Below are 15650 nucleotides of genomic sequence, written 5' to 3' on the forward strand. Positions count from 1 at the left end.
TATACCCAAAGACCAAAGTAAGTTCCATTTGATCCAACAAATATACATTCAAGGACAAAAACAGATATAGGGAGTGTCCAGTTCGTGTCTCGAAGAGTTTCGAAACTCGGAAGGATGTCTTGCTGCTACCTTCAAGTATAAAATTCTTCTTTTTCCTTATTTCTTTTGTGGTTGTTCATAGCTTTTGTTGTTGAAAGAAAACCCCTGAAGGCGGAGTTATTTTTCAAACTATACGTTTGTCTTTTTCTGTTTGGAAATTCCTACTTCTAGTCTCTGTCTCTCTCTTCTGGGGTAGGGTGGAGAGGCTGAGGATGGAAAACTTGTAAATATTCTGTCTAGTCATGGGACTATGAACAAAAAGTCTATAGAAATATCAGGAAAAATCAAATGTAATTATAGCATGAAAACATATAATTCCATTAGTGACGCTCTCTGCTTTTGAGGAATGTTTGCTGATGCAAGACAATAAAATGGAACTCCACACTACTCCATTATGTGTCTGATGCTTACTGCCCTAAAGATATATATTTCAGATAGGGATTCAGAAATGGCCTATTTAAAAGATTTTCCTTCTGGAGACTAGGTTGGTTAAATTCTTCTCCTATGATTTGGCAATTTTTCTTTCTTAAGTTTTAAATGAAATTACTGAATTTCTTATATTCATGTCTCACATTCTTTGTAGTTATAGATCAGATTTATGAGGCTGGGAGAAAACATACTGTTCCTCTTTAATTGTTACTTTCATTGATTCCACACTCTGAAGTACATGACTCTCTATGCTGCCCATGATAGGAGAATCCATGAAGAATGCATTTTGTGCACCTGATAAGCATGCAAATACGATTTTTAAAAAACCAACATGAATTCTCCAACAAGTAAGCAGAGCGTATGGTATGATGAAAACTTGACTTGAGCACTCCCCTGGAATGCAAGCCCATGGCATGAGAAGGGGCTGTTGCGTTGGGTTTCAGGCTGTGGCCATTCCACATCACACTCTAGTAGGGCCAGGACTTAGTAAGCATTTTGGCAAACTATCATTTGTTCACTGGGAAAGTTTAAGTTTGAGGTTGGCCAGAGTGTGAGCGAGCTATATTTTACTAAGGTTTCCAGAGAACAAGGCCTGTTGAAAGGGGAGTGTTGCGTCAGCCATGCCAAAGGCTTGGCACAGATGGGCTAGGGATAGTCATGCCACAGGCCAAGGAAAACCATGTCTGTAAGAAGTGTTGATCTTGTTTCTAAGAGAATGTTTAGTGAGGGCTTATTTTCAAATATCGAGCTTCCCACCCCTGCCCCCCACAGCTTACCAAGTCACTGGGACAGCTAACCCTAAACAGATTACAGTACTGCGTTTTTCTAGCTAAGGAACTCCCAGATGTAAGGATGCAGGAAAGATGACCAGTGATCTGGGGGAGGTGGCCTTACCAAGGTCTTTGTAACGGCGGGCACGCTCTGGTTTGCCAGACTACCATGAATGGGCTGCCAGAGCCAGCAATTCCATGGTTTTATCAGGCACTGGAGAGTTGAACATACTTCTGGACTGAACCCAAGTTTTATACAGAGATGTTTGCTCATTTTCATTAGATGTTTGTGGAATTATGGGCACCTTATGAATCAAGAGTTACTGCCTTTTTTAAGTTTAACTGTGGTGCGTGTTGAGTTTAGGGTCTGAAATGAAGTGATGGAGAAAACTTGGAGAGAGCAGGGGAAAGCAGGATAATAGGGGCACTCACAGGGTTTTGTGGAAGCTCTGATACATATTATACATATATAACAGTTCCAGTAGGTTCCAAGTGTCTACAGCCAATTTACTCAGTGTACTGCTCTATTAAAATACTTAAACTATTCCCAAGACATTTTAATGGAAAGAGGGAGAGAGAGAGAAAGGCAGAGGGGAGAGAGAGAGAGAGGATGAAGACAATGAATAACTCTTGGCCCTTAAATGCATGATTCTAAGCCAGATGTTACCAGTATTTAACCAAGTCAGGATCAAGTACAGCACTTCTCTATATCAAAATACTAATGCCTATTAGCCATGTTAGCACAGAGCATAAATTGGAGCCAGACTGTCTAGGGGCCTCTGCCCTGCACTGGGCCATCAGCTGGAATTCCTCCTCTAGGGATACAATGTAAAAATATCTCAGGAGAGGCAGCAATTATGTATTTTTAAAGAAATAGGGAGCTTTTTTAAAAAAAGAACTAAAGCTCTTGGAACAGTTACTCCTTCGGGACAGGAAGCACATTTGTAGACTTGTGAGCACAGAGGCAGAGGATATATGCAAATTCACCGCAGAAGAACACTAGTGCTATGAACTAAGGTAGGAATAGCTTGTGGGTTCATGAGGATACATGAACTCCTTGTCTGGGTAGCTCAGTCGGTTGAGCGTCCAACTTTGGCTCAGGTCATGATCACACGCCTCGTGAGTTCGAGCCCTGTGTCGGGCTCTGTGCTGACTGCTCAGAGCCTTGAGCTTGCTTAGGACTCTGTCTTCCTCTCTCTCTGCCCCTCCCCTGCTCGTGCTGTCTCTCTCTCTCAAAAATAAATAAACATTAAAAAATAAGAGTTCTAAGAGGAACTGGAGAATGGTCTCAGGAACATCCATTTAGTTAACACATATTCACTGAGTGTCTACTATGTGTTAGACATGTTCACATTCTGGGCAGAGAGTAGAAAAAAAAGTTCCTGCCCTTGTGGGATTAGTATTATTACTGGATGAGCTACCTGATAAATAAACTGACAAAATCCTGTAACTATATAGTATGTCAGGTAATAATAAAAAAAAAAAAAAATCAGAGTCAGCTGATGCAGAAGGCTCTGGGGATGGGTAGTAATGGCTCATTTAAGTGAAGTTCAGGGCAGGCCTTGCTCAGGAGGTAACAGTGGAGGGTCACAACCTGAAGAGAGGAGCATGCAGAAAAGAGGAGGCAGAGAGCATGTGAAGAGGTGAGAGTAAGTGCGTGTGTGGGGAGTGGTGTGAAGCAGAGCGACCCAGGTCAAGGAAGTGAAGTGGAGCCAAATATTTTAAGAAACGGGCAGTGCCTGGGCACCTGGGTGGCTCAGTTAGTTAAGCACCAGACTCCTGATTTTGGCTTAGGGCATAATCTCACAGTTCATGAGTTCGAGCCCCATATTAGGTTCTGTGCTGACAGTGTGGAGCCTGCTTGGGATTTTCTCTCTCCCTCTTTGCCCCTCCCTTTCTCTCCCTCTCAAAATAAATAAATAAATAATCTTAAAGAAAATAAAAGAGGAAGGATTCAACTGTTTTCAGACCCAGGTGAGAAGCCCCAGCAAGACAAACCAGGAATCTGGTGAGGCTATTCCACAGGCCTGAAGGGACAAGCAGAGAAAGAAGGCAGCAACTGGAAAATGGGCTCTAGAGGCTCTTCTGGTGATGGGACTATTACAGCATGACATATGACAAGGAGAATAATCCAGAAGAGTAGGGAACTGGGGACTCAGGCGCAAAGAAAGCTGTTTCCAGAGTGGATTTACTAAGTAAGTACGAGGCCTGGACCCAGGACATGAGAGGAGAAGGCAGAGAATATGGGTATGGTGTGAAGATGAAGCATTTTTTTTCAGTCTTTCTTTTTGCTTCCTCCCCCCCCCCACCCATGAGGAGGAGTTTTGTGCAGAATTGGGGTGGGGGGGGGAAAGCTTTGAAGGTTTGAGGAGAGAGAAGGTTTGAAATAGTCTGCTGGAAGAGTTAATTAACCCAAGAGAGTTGAACCTACTTGAGATTTGTAGTCACAATGAGCTGTTAAGACGCAAGTAGAGAGTTGGGTGGGTTTTTTTTTTTTTTTTTTTTTTTTTGCAATGTGAGTCTGATGCAGGAAAGGAAGAATAAGAATAGTAAGGCTTTATGCAAAAGTGACATCCTGGGCTGCTGGGATGATAATGTCTAAACCCAGAGGCTCTCAAACTTGACCACACCTGAGAAACATCGGGGGAGCATTTAAAAACCCTACTGCCCACATAATACCTCACACCAATGAAATCCGAGTTTGGAGGTGAGATCTTATGCATCAGTAATTTCAAAGCTCTCCAATGATTCCAATGTACAAATAAGACAAAATTAACAGGTTAGCACCTAGCCGCTCAAGTTCACAGACCAGCAGTGTTGGCATCACCTGGGAGCTTGTAAGAAAGAATCGCAGACCCTACCCTAGATCTACTGAGGCAGAATTTGTTATTTAACAAGATCGCCAAGTAACTCCTAGGCATGTTAATATTAAAAAACATAAGTCTAAGAACTCCCATGAGGGTCTGGGACAGCAGGGAAGACCAGAGCTGGTATGACTTCCTGGTTTCCCAAGAGTTAAGCCTCTGGGTTGCTTCCAAAAGACCCTAAGACCTGTCAGTCTGATCACTGAGTAGAATGCTCATTCAGTATCATTTCCTGGGAACTAGGGTATGTTATGAGTAAGAGTGCATCGCTCCACTGCACCTCGATAAGGATTACCTGTGGACTTAACTTTAGGGACAAAATGACCCACGGTGGCTCTTTTCTTAGTCACTGTAGCCAGATTTCTGCTGGGGAGCTGGTAAAAGTGAAGAAACTAGCTATTTTTTTGCTCTGGATTAAGAGGATTTGTCCAAAATCCAAGGGTTTGATGTAAGCAACATATCTGCAATTGAACAGTAGTCAACATTAAGCAATCAGAAGCCATGATGGAGGCCTCCCACCATTTATCTACCACTACCAACTCTGTTGCAATTAGAAAAGAATCTGATGAGTAAAGCTCATCCATATTTATTAAACTAATGACAGTTCCTTCCAAGGGAACTACAACAGTAGTAACATGCTATGCTTACAGCTGTGGTGCTATACCCTTGCTGTTGTGAAGACTCTGGATCATTGAGACTTCCTTAATTTTTATAATTTTTGGCCCTTCTAGTCTATCATATGCCATAAATACTTGTAGATATAAAAACAGAATACCATTACTTTTATACTATAGCATAGCAACTGGATGGGAAAGAAAAATCAAGTTGGTGAGAACAGCCATGGGAGGGTGAGCTGGGAATCCCAGGCCTGAGAGCAGAGAGGAGGGCAGTGACTGCAGGGAACACACCCAACCAAGGTGGCCTCCAGAGTTGGCGGTGGAAGATGAGTGGTACATGAGAGGTTGTAGACAAGAGAGGTGAAAAATTAACCTAGAAAGTGGACAGTTGCTGATTTAAGGAAATTTAAGGGGGATGTTAATAACTAATCTGCTCTGGCCCCTCCTCAATATGTGAGACTGAATGAGATTATAGACTGAGATCATACACAGGGACTAAAATTTCAAGGGAGGTTACAGAAGGCTCTTCTAGAAGACTGTTTTTGAGAAATTAATTACCACTCATTTTCTGGTATATTAGTTTCAAGTTTCAAATGTTATTTTCCTTCAAGATCTTTCTTTTTTCTCATGTGCTACCAGCAATAACTCAGTAAGGCTGGTCCTCAATAAAGGTGAGTGCAACGTTTGGCTACTTATGGTATTACCTAGAGCCACTGAATCCAATAGACAAAAAATTTCTATAAAGGGAACATGTACTAAACAGAAGAGTAACAAGAGCTCTTCGAGAGGAGTTAGTAGGCAGAACTGTCTCTCAAACTTTCTATGACAGAGTCTGAGAAATGTCATGGTCTTTGACTTGGCTTTACTATGTGTCTGTGTGTATATATGTATATATACATACATATGCATATACACACATGTACCATAATTATGTACATACTATTCATACACATATGTACAAACACACATACTGCATGCAACCATGTAACACACTATAAAAATTATGAGGCTTGCAAATTCTATACTCTCTTCGTTTGTATCTTTACTTCCCTACAACGAGTCAAGTATCTCACATTATTAGATAAAACAACAGATACAAATATATGCAAATTTCTTTAGAAAACATTCAATTTCCCCCAAATGCAGCTTTCCAATATACAGATTTCCTTGAAACCAGATGAAGTTGGTTACACTGTAGACTGAATGCTTATCCTGTGGTAGGCAATGTGCTGAATTTCAGTGCATTAGCTCATTTATCCTTCCTAATGACATTATTAATTTTATTATTTTCCCTTTTTTATATGGAAGGTCGCTGAGGCTTACCAAGTTTAAATAAACTACCAAGGTCACATGCATAGTAGGAGGGAGAGCTACAATTTAAACTCAGGTCCATTCTCCCTCCAAAGCCAGAATTCTCTAACCATTACCCTGAGAGAGGAGGTTTAACACTGCACTGGGGTTTAACACTGCCCTTAGCGTGGCCTCCAATCCACGGTTCCAACACTTAATTCTAATCACTTCCTTTTAAATCATGTTGCTTTTCCTTGGTTGGCATGCACATAAGTCAATATTTAGCTTCATGACTATGCTAAAACTTAGCTGGTGCCATTTCAGAAATCCTTCTATATAAGTATCTGTATACTGTTTAATATAAAAATAACCAACTGATTTATATTGTTGGACATATTATTTCCCCAGTGTTGCTCTTATATAAAATGTTGCCTACAATGAGCAAGTAGTTTGGGAAGCCTGAGTTTCAGTTTTACAATACAAGGGAACTGTACACTTTTCTTTCAGTCTTTTCCCCAAATTGGGCTACTTCCTTTGCATCCTCCTCTGTTCTATAGAGGAACTCTAGAGGATCATGGCTTCCTAGCACACATCACATTAATGTTCCAAACTGAATCAAATCCCTAAATCCCTCCATTCACCCCTCCTCCAAAGAAGAGGGATTACTACAACTAATCAAGTAAAATAATATATGCAAATAATCAGGTAATAGGAATAATCATCACAAACTCTAACAGATGATAGATGAGATGATTTCCTGTCCATGTCCTGCCAAATTTACAAACTCCTATCTGGAGTTTCTGGCAAAAATTGTACATGCCAACAGGTGCTCTGATGGAAAGCCTGTCATCAGCTTCATTAGTAGCAGAACTGAAACATCCACGTAGCTCACCCACCATCACAGTAAATACCAAGGAACTGTTCTTCATGGGAAGAGAGTATGCTTGGTTGACCACTGAACACAGCCAAAAAGTGATAACGATTTTTAGGAAGATCCTTGGAAAATTCACAATATTATTTATTTGTAAGTGGAACAAGGACTTTCCAGAAGTTTCTTTTTTAATTCAAATGCAAAAGTTAGTTATGTAGGGCAATTTACGAGTAAAAGGGCATTCCTAAATTATTAGGTTAACATGCATTTTAGTTTTATAGGTGGTGGGGAAAAAAAACATGAAACCAAAAGAATGCAGAGATTAAGAACGTGTCAAAGAGATGTGGGTTCTGACGGGGCCATGTCACTTACGAGCTGTGTGACACAGCACCAACCACACAGGGTGGTGATGAAAGTTAAGGAGATAATGCATTTAACAGGGACACTGAGCAAAATGTCAGGCACATGGCAAAAATTCAAACATGGTGCTTATTTTTTATGAGTGAGAGATAGAGAGGTAAGTAGGTGGTAGATTGGTGTGGTTTTATCAGGACATGATTTTATATCTCTGGCACTTAGATTTCCAGCGCCCAGCTCACTATATATCAGGCAACTATAATACCACTTCATGCAAGCACTGACCTCTGTGTGTCCAGAAATAACTGCCCTCAGTCATTTCTCAGCTGGGAGAAACAATGTGTATTTTTATTTAAGTTTCTCTGGCCTAGGACATGGTTGATGGTTTTCTGAGCCGAGTGTTACTTATATACATTCACATGATCTCATTTAATCCATCCAGTAACCCCAGGAAGGAAAGGATCATAACCGTTTTCAGATGAAGCAGGTTCACAGGAGAAATGACTTGCTTAAGGAATATCCAGGAGCAGGCTGTCCTTTCGATTTCTAGCTAGATGCTTCTTCGGCTGGGTTACTGTCTTATACACTGTACTCTGAGCAGCACCCAGGACTCAGAAAACCCTTCTGGGGTGACAGAGAACAGTGGAAAGGGACTGCCTACATGAGCAAAATGCAATTTCTCCATTCCCTCAACATCTACATTTTACCTACGGCAGGTCTGCCTTCATTATATTTTATATAAAGATGCTCGCACGAAGGATTTTCAGACCAGAAGAACTGAATAATTATTGTCATACAAAAATGTTATGCTCTAAAAACATGTGTGTGGAAACAAGATTCAAGTAACGAATGAAAAGGACTGGACATTAACAATTTCAAGCTTAGACAACCATTAAGTAGTAGAAGGGTTGTTTTTTCCTCTGCAGAAATTATGGCCCTGTTCACTTTTGCTATTAGCTGCACAAAGTCCTTCTGAATTTTCAATGCATCACCAGAGTGACCTCATTTCAGTCAATCCTCAAGGCCATTACTGAAGATGCTGGGGAACTGAGGAATTAAAGGTGGTTACAAAGGATTTTCCACTGAAAACAAAAACAAAAAGAAAAACAGAAACAAAACACAAAAGATTCTCAACTGTAAAACACTAAGACCCCTAACACAAGACCTCTAACATGATGATGTGGCCTTAAAATGCAAGTATTCCTAAATCTTTTTGGCCATCGGGCTGTCCACGAAGACTATCAACATGTTTTAGAACTCGTATTTGCAAGAAGAAAAGTTGGAGAATTACTTTATTCTAGTGGCTCTTTTTTTTCATTTTTTTAAAAACATTTTTATTCATTTTTGTTTTGAGAGAGAGAGAGAGAGAGAGAGAGAGAGAGAGGGAAAGGGACTGTGAGCGGGGGAGGGGCAGAGAGAGGGAAACACAGAATTCGAAGCAGGCTTCAGGCTCTGAGCTGTCAGCACAGAGCCCAATGCAGGGTTCAAACCCATGAATCTCATAATAAGATCATGACCTGAACTGAAGTCGGCCGCTTAACCAACTGAGCCACCCAGGTGCCCCTCTATTCTAGCAGTTCTTAAAGCATGGTTCATCAGTTTTATTGGAAGTTTATCCCAAATGCAAAATCTCGGGCCCCACCCAGACCCACAGAACCCAAAACTCTGGGGTGGGACACAGCCATCTGTGCTTACCAGGTCCTGCTGGGTTATGGTGACTCACCCATAAGTTCGAGAGACACTGTTCCGGTCTAAGCCCCTATCACTTCTTTCTTACTGCACAGATGCCTGCTCCTCTCCACACAGCAGCCAGTTATAAACCATCCGGTGCCCACCCAGTCAAAAACCGTCCATCACGCTGCATCTAGACGAAATCCCCAGGCCCTTATGGGAGATGGCGCGGCCCCCTGCTCACCACTCTGTTCCTGGCCTGTATTAGCTGCTCCCTTGCTTACAACCTTCCAGCCTCACTACTTCTTCATCTTCCTGGAGCACTGGCCCTGTGCCAGGGCCCTCCTGTGCCCTCTGCCTGCAACGCTCCTCCCTACTCTCCCCTTCCCCCTTCTGCATGGGTAGCTCCTCCTTACAATTCAGGTCTCAGCATCAACATCACGTTCACAGCCAGACTCTGGCCACTCTCTACATGACCCAGGTTCGTTGTCTTCACAGCAGTTATCAGTATCTGCAATGACTGTGTTTGCTTGTAAGCTCCCTGAGAGCAGGACCCTGGTCTGCCTTGCGGTAAGTAAATATTTGTTAGATGAATACAGTCCGCAGAGCCCTCATGTCCCCACTTTCCCCTTGTGGTGTGTGGTGAAGTTGAAGCTCCCCAAAGCCCTCTTGGCCACCTCTGAATAACCCCTGAGTTGTTTGTGGTCTCCAGCTTCAACGGACAGGCCTGACATACATTCCTTATTTAGCTATTTCTCTATATGCCAAGATATATTGTCTTACGGGCCAAGAGACCATGCCAGTTTCCTCTCTGATGTTAAGAAAAATCAACGATCAAATGCCTTTTAGAAAAATGTAAATAATAATTCAATAAACAAGGTCATCTAAGTTGTTTTTCATGGAATTCAGGAAGGGGGTTTTCATTCTGATGAGAAAAAACAGAGCCTCAAATTTGTATTTAATTTCCTTAAATCGTTTTGAGTAAAACATTATTTAACACAGTCAATTCCAACGGGCTCCCTTCCTGTGAGAAGAGTGAAAAAATACAAGGACTTGCTATCAGATGGAGCTGGTTTTCAGTAGATGCAACAGCATTTATCATTTTGTGACCTTGGTCAAGTTTCTTGACCCCTCATAAGCCTGGGCTTCTGCATCCATCCAACCTGGGTCACAAGAAGTTCTGGCAAAGTCATCCAGAGAATTAAGTGGGGTAACAATTGTGAAAATGATCAATAACAATGTTTTTTGAATATTAATTCATGTCAACTGTTCTGCTAAGCCCTATAAACATGTTATCGCTTTAATTCTTATTCACAAGAGGCAGTACTTTTCCCCATTTTACAGAAATTGAGGCCGAGGGATTAAGTAATTTGCCTGAGATCAGAGAGCTGTGAGCATCAGCACTGGGTTTTCAAAGTTAAGTTTACCTAACTCGAAGGTTCTTGTCCTTAACTGTTATCCCTACTGCTTGTAAAATGCCAAACAAAGGCTCCATCTACCACATGGTAGGTATTTTACAGATGGATGGTTATCTTCCCTAAATTTTCAACAGTGTCCCTGATTCTTTTCCCATTCTGTGCTGCCATGAGGTATGGATATCTGTCTGCCACAATCCATTTCATTGAAAATTTCTTAGGTTTTGCTTCTTTTTTTAAATGATTTTTTAAAAATGTTTATGTATTTTTGAGGGAGGGAGGGAGGGAGGGAGAGAGAGAGAGAGAGAATGAGCAGGGGAGTGGCAGAGAGAGAGGGAGACACAGAATGTGAGACAGGCTCCAGGCTCCGAACTGTTAGCACAGAGCCCAATGCAGGGCTCAAACTCACCAACCACGAGTTCATGACCTGAGCTGAAGTGGGACGCTTAACCAATTGAGCCACCCAGGCCCCCCACTTAAGTTTTACTTCTTGATGAAACAGTATCCCAATAGTCTGAGGGAAAGTAACTTGAATTATTTCAACTTATGGAGAACTGACATGACTGCCTACACAGTACCTCACTAACTATCCTTACCCTTTTTAGTATATGTAACATATTGTATCCATGGCAGATGGAATGTCTATGCTGTGTGATGTGCTCTAGCAGAAACGAGATGGGCTATGAATAGTACTGGGCCCCACGAGTCATCTCTGCCACTGACTGGCTGTGTGGCTCTGCACATATTTTATTTCCTGAGTACGCTTCCTCCTCCAGAGATGGGGAGAACCACCCATCTCTTCCAACTGTTGTGACACGTAATGCCTGGTGCACTATGGGCACTAAATAATATTGGTTCCCTTCCTCCTCTCTCTTTGCCCCACACCTTCTGTAAGCTCTGCTACTTAAAACAGAGAGGGAGGTAAACCATAAGAGACCCTAAATACAGAGAACAAGCTGAGGGTTGATGGGGACGGGTAACATGGGGGATGGGTATTAAAGAAGGCACTTGTTGGGATGAGCACTGGATGTTATATGTACATGATGAATCACTGGGTTCTATTCCTGAAGCCAAGACTAAACTATATGTTAACTAACTTGAGAATTAAAAAAAAAAAGAAAGAAAGAAAATGTCGCTATTTTGTATTCCAACAAATCTATGACAGTACTTTAAGATAACGAAGCTTGTGTGTGAGGTGAGCACCGCATGTCCGGGTGGCTGTCCAGGGAAGTGACACGGTTATTTCAATGATGCACCATTGCTGATGGAAGAACCAGTCTGAGTTACTCAAGAAAGGCAGCTCGTTATTGGATTTTTTTTAATGGTTTGTTACCCCCTCTCTGTCTCAATACCGGTACCCCCTACTTATCCCAGAGGGGAGTCCATACTCAGTTCTGGGATGGGTGTAACTTTATGATATTTTTGAGAAAAAGAAAAAAAATATATAGCCTCCTTACTTATCACCTTAGGTTCGAATGCTCTTACTATTATTTTAAAGACCAAAGCCACCACAAAAAGGATGAAGGTTTGAAGTGGGGAAATCCTTTAAAAATCTCAAGGTAATTCTAAAAGATGAGTTCTGCTACTGATCTGACACAACGGAAGCAACACAGATATTTAGGCATAGCCTCTAATGGTGACTATTTTGAAAGGAACTTTATTTGGATTCTTATGTTCAAGCTAGAGTATTTTAAACATTGATCTGATATGAAACTTGGCCATAGAAAAATATTGCAATCAGTTCAGCAGTATTTACTCTGTATTCCTCATAAGCCACAACTATACCGGAAGAAATGCTTGAGATTATTATCTGGAAACTTTTTAGACTGTATACTCTACCAGTAATAGAGTTTTGAGTGTGCAGCCCCAATTCACATACAGCTAATTTACTCATATATTATAATGCATGTAGTTACAAAGTATGTGCATTATGAAACATATCGTTGCAAAGACAAATTGCAAGACAAAAATGTATGTGTGTCTGTGTAAGTGTGTGTACACACTATTTTCTTTCCTTATCTCAATGGAGCATCTTGTGTATATCTGGCATACATGCATACATTCTGCTTTGGAGACCACTGCTTTTAATGATGATGACTGTGATAAAGGGCCTAAGACCCCTTTTTCTAAATGGCTGGTAAGCAAATTTGTTGCCTTTCAGAGCTGTTTAGTCACATATATTACCTACACTAAAAGTCAAATACAATGCAGATTCAACAAGAGTGCAGTAGCTGAATATTTCAGGTAGGAAATATGTGAGCACAATTCGTCATTACTACCAAGACTTCACAAACCTGCTAAAACTTGCGTGTTGGGCTGATGTGAGAGTCTAATAAATAATGTAACATTATAAAGGCTCAGGGAAGGCACTTATGTTAAGTATAATATGTTAACAGAACCAAAGTTAGATATAACCTTCACTATGGTAATTGACTCTGGTCAGAATATGAATCCCACAGAGTCAGAGACTCACCTAGCAATGGCCCTGATGGACTGTGCTTGCAGCTGACAAGCACGCTGGAGGTGCACTGCTCTTTGTCACAGCGCCTACACAGCGTGCACCAACACAGTCCTAGGAAGCTAGCCTCCCGTGAAAAGGATGGCAGGAAAGAAAGAAGAGGAGTCACGAGGTCAGCTGTGGCTGAATCTGTGTGTGTGTGGGGGGGTGTTTTCCCCAGGTACTGTTCATACGCATAATCAAAGTCACAAAAACCCCTTGTGTTCATAAATCCAAAGGATCTCTCAGACAAAAGATCACTTCCTTATTTCAACTGGCATTCTACAGCAACATCTGGTGCAACAAATGAATTCAAACAGGGGCGCCTGGGTGGCTCAAGTCGGTTAAGCGTCCAACTTCAGCTCAGGTCATGATCTCACAGTTTGTGGGTTCGAGCCCCGTGTCAGGTTCTGTGCTGAGGGCTAGCTCAGAGCCTGTAGGCTGCTTCGGATCCTGTGTCTCCCTCTCTCTCTGACCCTCCCCTGCTCACGCGCGCTCTCTCTCTCTCTCTCAGAAATAAATAAAACATTAAAAAAAATTCAAATGAATTCAAACAACTTCTGCAAGTTTCCTTAGTAGAGGGTAATATGTGATTTCACAACACTGAAAGTCCATTTGAATTTACAAAATAATTTTTCTAAAATGATGATGTCAGAGTCATAAGCTTGCTTTTGATGCAGAAAATTCACAGGCATCATGAAGAAAGAAAACAACAATCCGATTTCTAGTTACTTTTGCGAAATTTGCTAGTTCTCAATAAAGAACAACGAGCCAGTGGAAATTAACTAAGAGGAGATTTGACAGCCTGCAACAAAAACGTAAATGCATTTAAGCTGCTCTAGATTTCTGAACAAGATTAAATGCTAACAGAATGCCTTGGGGTAAGATTTCTTGACCCCTTACCTTGCCGTACTTCTGAGCATAAGATCCTGTGAGCAATGAGTGGAAAACGATGATGGTTTCATCCAAGTCCCAGACAAACACACGCTGAAGAAAAAAATAAGTATCAAAGGATTATCAACTTCTAAGGAAACAGAAATCTCTACAAACTGAACACAACTTTGTTGTTGGATATAATCTCAATACCATTTTATAAAAAGCTGTGCTAGTCCATTAATTTTTTCCCCAGATTTGCCAGGCATACCCCCCTCCCCCGCCCGTATAAAATCAGAGGGGTAAGAGTGATACAAGTAATAATAAGCTTATTAGTCAGATGTCCTACTTTGAATGAAGGCCTCCAAATAGCTACCTGCAGGGAACACCCAAAAAGACACATGTAAACTGATGATATAAAGTGTGCTTGAAATACCGTTTTAAAATCTTTTGTCTCATGGATTCATGAGGCTTTACAATTCATGCAAAGAATTAAATTTTTTAAAGTATTTCAAAAAAATCAGTGAATGATCCCTAAACAGTAATTGCAAAGTCTAGACCTTTGGGTCAGATTAGGCCATTGGATGGGTTGTTTGGCATGCACAGCATTTAGAAAGATTTCAAGTTATTGCTCAGCATTTCAAATTTAGGAGATTTCACACAAACTTCAGGGCTCTAGTAGAAGTGGAGAAGATGGAAGACACAGTAATGCTGGCTGACATTCCATGTGGCAGTGATGGGCCGGCCCGCTTAGACTGGGCCAATGTTCCCTAAACCCCACAATCTCTGGTCCCCTCAGTTCACTCATTTATATCACCTGCTGGGTTCCTGAAGGCACTGGAATGTGCTACTGTCATTCAGGTGAAGGAAGTGATTTCTTATGAAGGGGCACAATGACTATCATTTGACATTGTCAAATCTGGAAATCTACATTTTTTTCTTAGTTGAAGGATGTGGTTGGGTAAGAAGTAACATAGTATGGTTAGGAATAGTTTCTCCTGATGTTTTATAACAAAAATCAACCTGCTCGGTATGGATATATCTCAAAAAAGCTCTCAACCAGAAAAAGATGACACATGGAAATTTTTACAGATATAAAAATGTTAACATGTATCAAATGACTAGAATTTTTCCTATTTTCAGAAGACGACGTTTCCTCTCCATACAGATTAATTTTACCTTTTTAAATTTATTGACCCATATAAACATCTTTTGTTACCTTAACCCTTCGAAATAGAGTATCTCTAGGAAAATTATCCCACAAACAATGGCTTTATTTTTTAAATTTCCATTTGGGGCTGTTAGGATCAAAAGATGTAATTATCTCAGGTTTAGAATTTGTAAAGTATTACCTTTTTTAAGTCGTTAGTGTTTTTAATCTTGCCATTGTGATGGATGAAATCTTAAACTTGGGGTCCACTCATTTCACAACGTATCTTTTTTTTTTTTTTTTTTAAGTTTGAAACCTTATGGAACTGTATGGTATAGAGTATGTCATTCAGTGAAACAAAACATATTTCACTCTTCAAGGGTACGTTGGCATACCTCTAGGTCACTGTCAGGAGGTGGAGAGGGATTATTTTTCCGGCCTCTTCCTCGGGACTTTGACCCAGAACTCCGGCAAGTTCTCTCATCGAGGTCTTTGATAGGTGTTGAGGGACTCTGCACAGTATCAAACTCTCCTAGGAATAACAGGACTTGTATCAACAACAGCACTTCATTTGTAGATCACATGAGTCCTTGTTATTAATGATCTTAACAAATCCTGATACATCAGAGAAAGCTCCCCATGTCAAAGAAAATTTATAACCCAAATACACAAAATCATGATTCAGTTAAAAGTGATCCAGGTCATACAAATCTCCTATAGTTTCAATCTTTGTGATCTATTAAACCT

General features: G+C 40.9%; 1 protein-coding gene across 1 annotated transcript in view; it reads right to left on the minus strand.

The window, feature by feature from the left end:
• The window catches only part of EYA4 (EYA transcriptional coactivator and phosphatase 4), a 52349-nt gene that overhangs the window by 21121 nt on the left and 15578 nt on the right, over positions 1-15650 (minus strand). Inside the window, exons 5-6 of the mRNA XM_039242044.1 lie at positions 15299-15432; positions 13784-13867 (exon numbers count right to left, since the gene is read on the minus strand). Of these exons, the coding sequence (XP_039097975.1) occupies positions 13784-13867; positions 15299-15432 (218 nt within the window). The remainder of the gene's footprint in view (positions 1-13783; positions 13868-15298; positions 15433-15650) is intronic.

Source organism: Hyaena hyaena, unplaced genomic scaffold (assembly GCF_003009895.1).
Source record: "Hyaena hyaena isolate Hyena2069 unplaced genomic scaffold, ASM300989v1 scaffold_204, whole genome shotgun sequence".
NCBI lineage: Eukaryota > Metazoa > Chordata > Mammalia > Carnivora > Hyaenidae > Hyaena > Hyaena hyaena.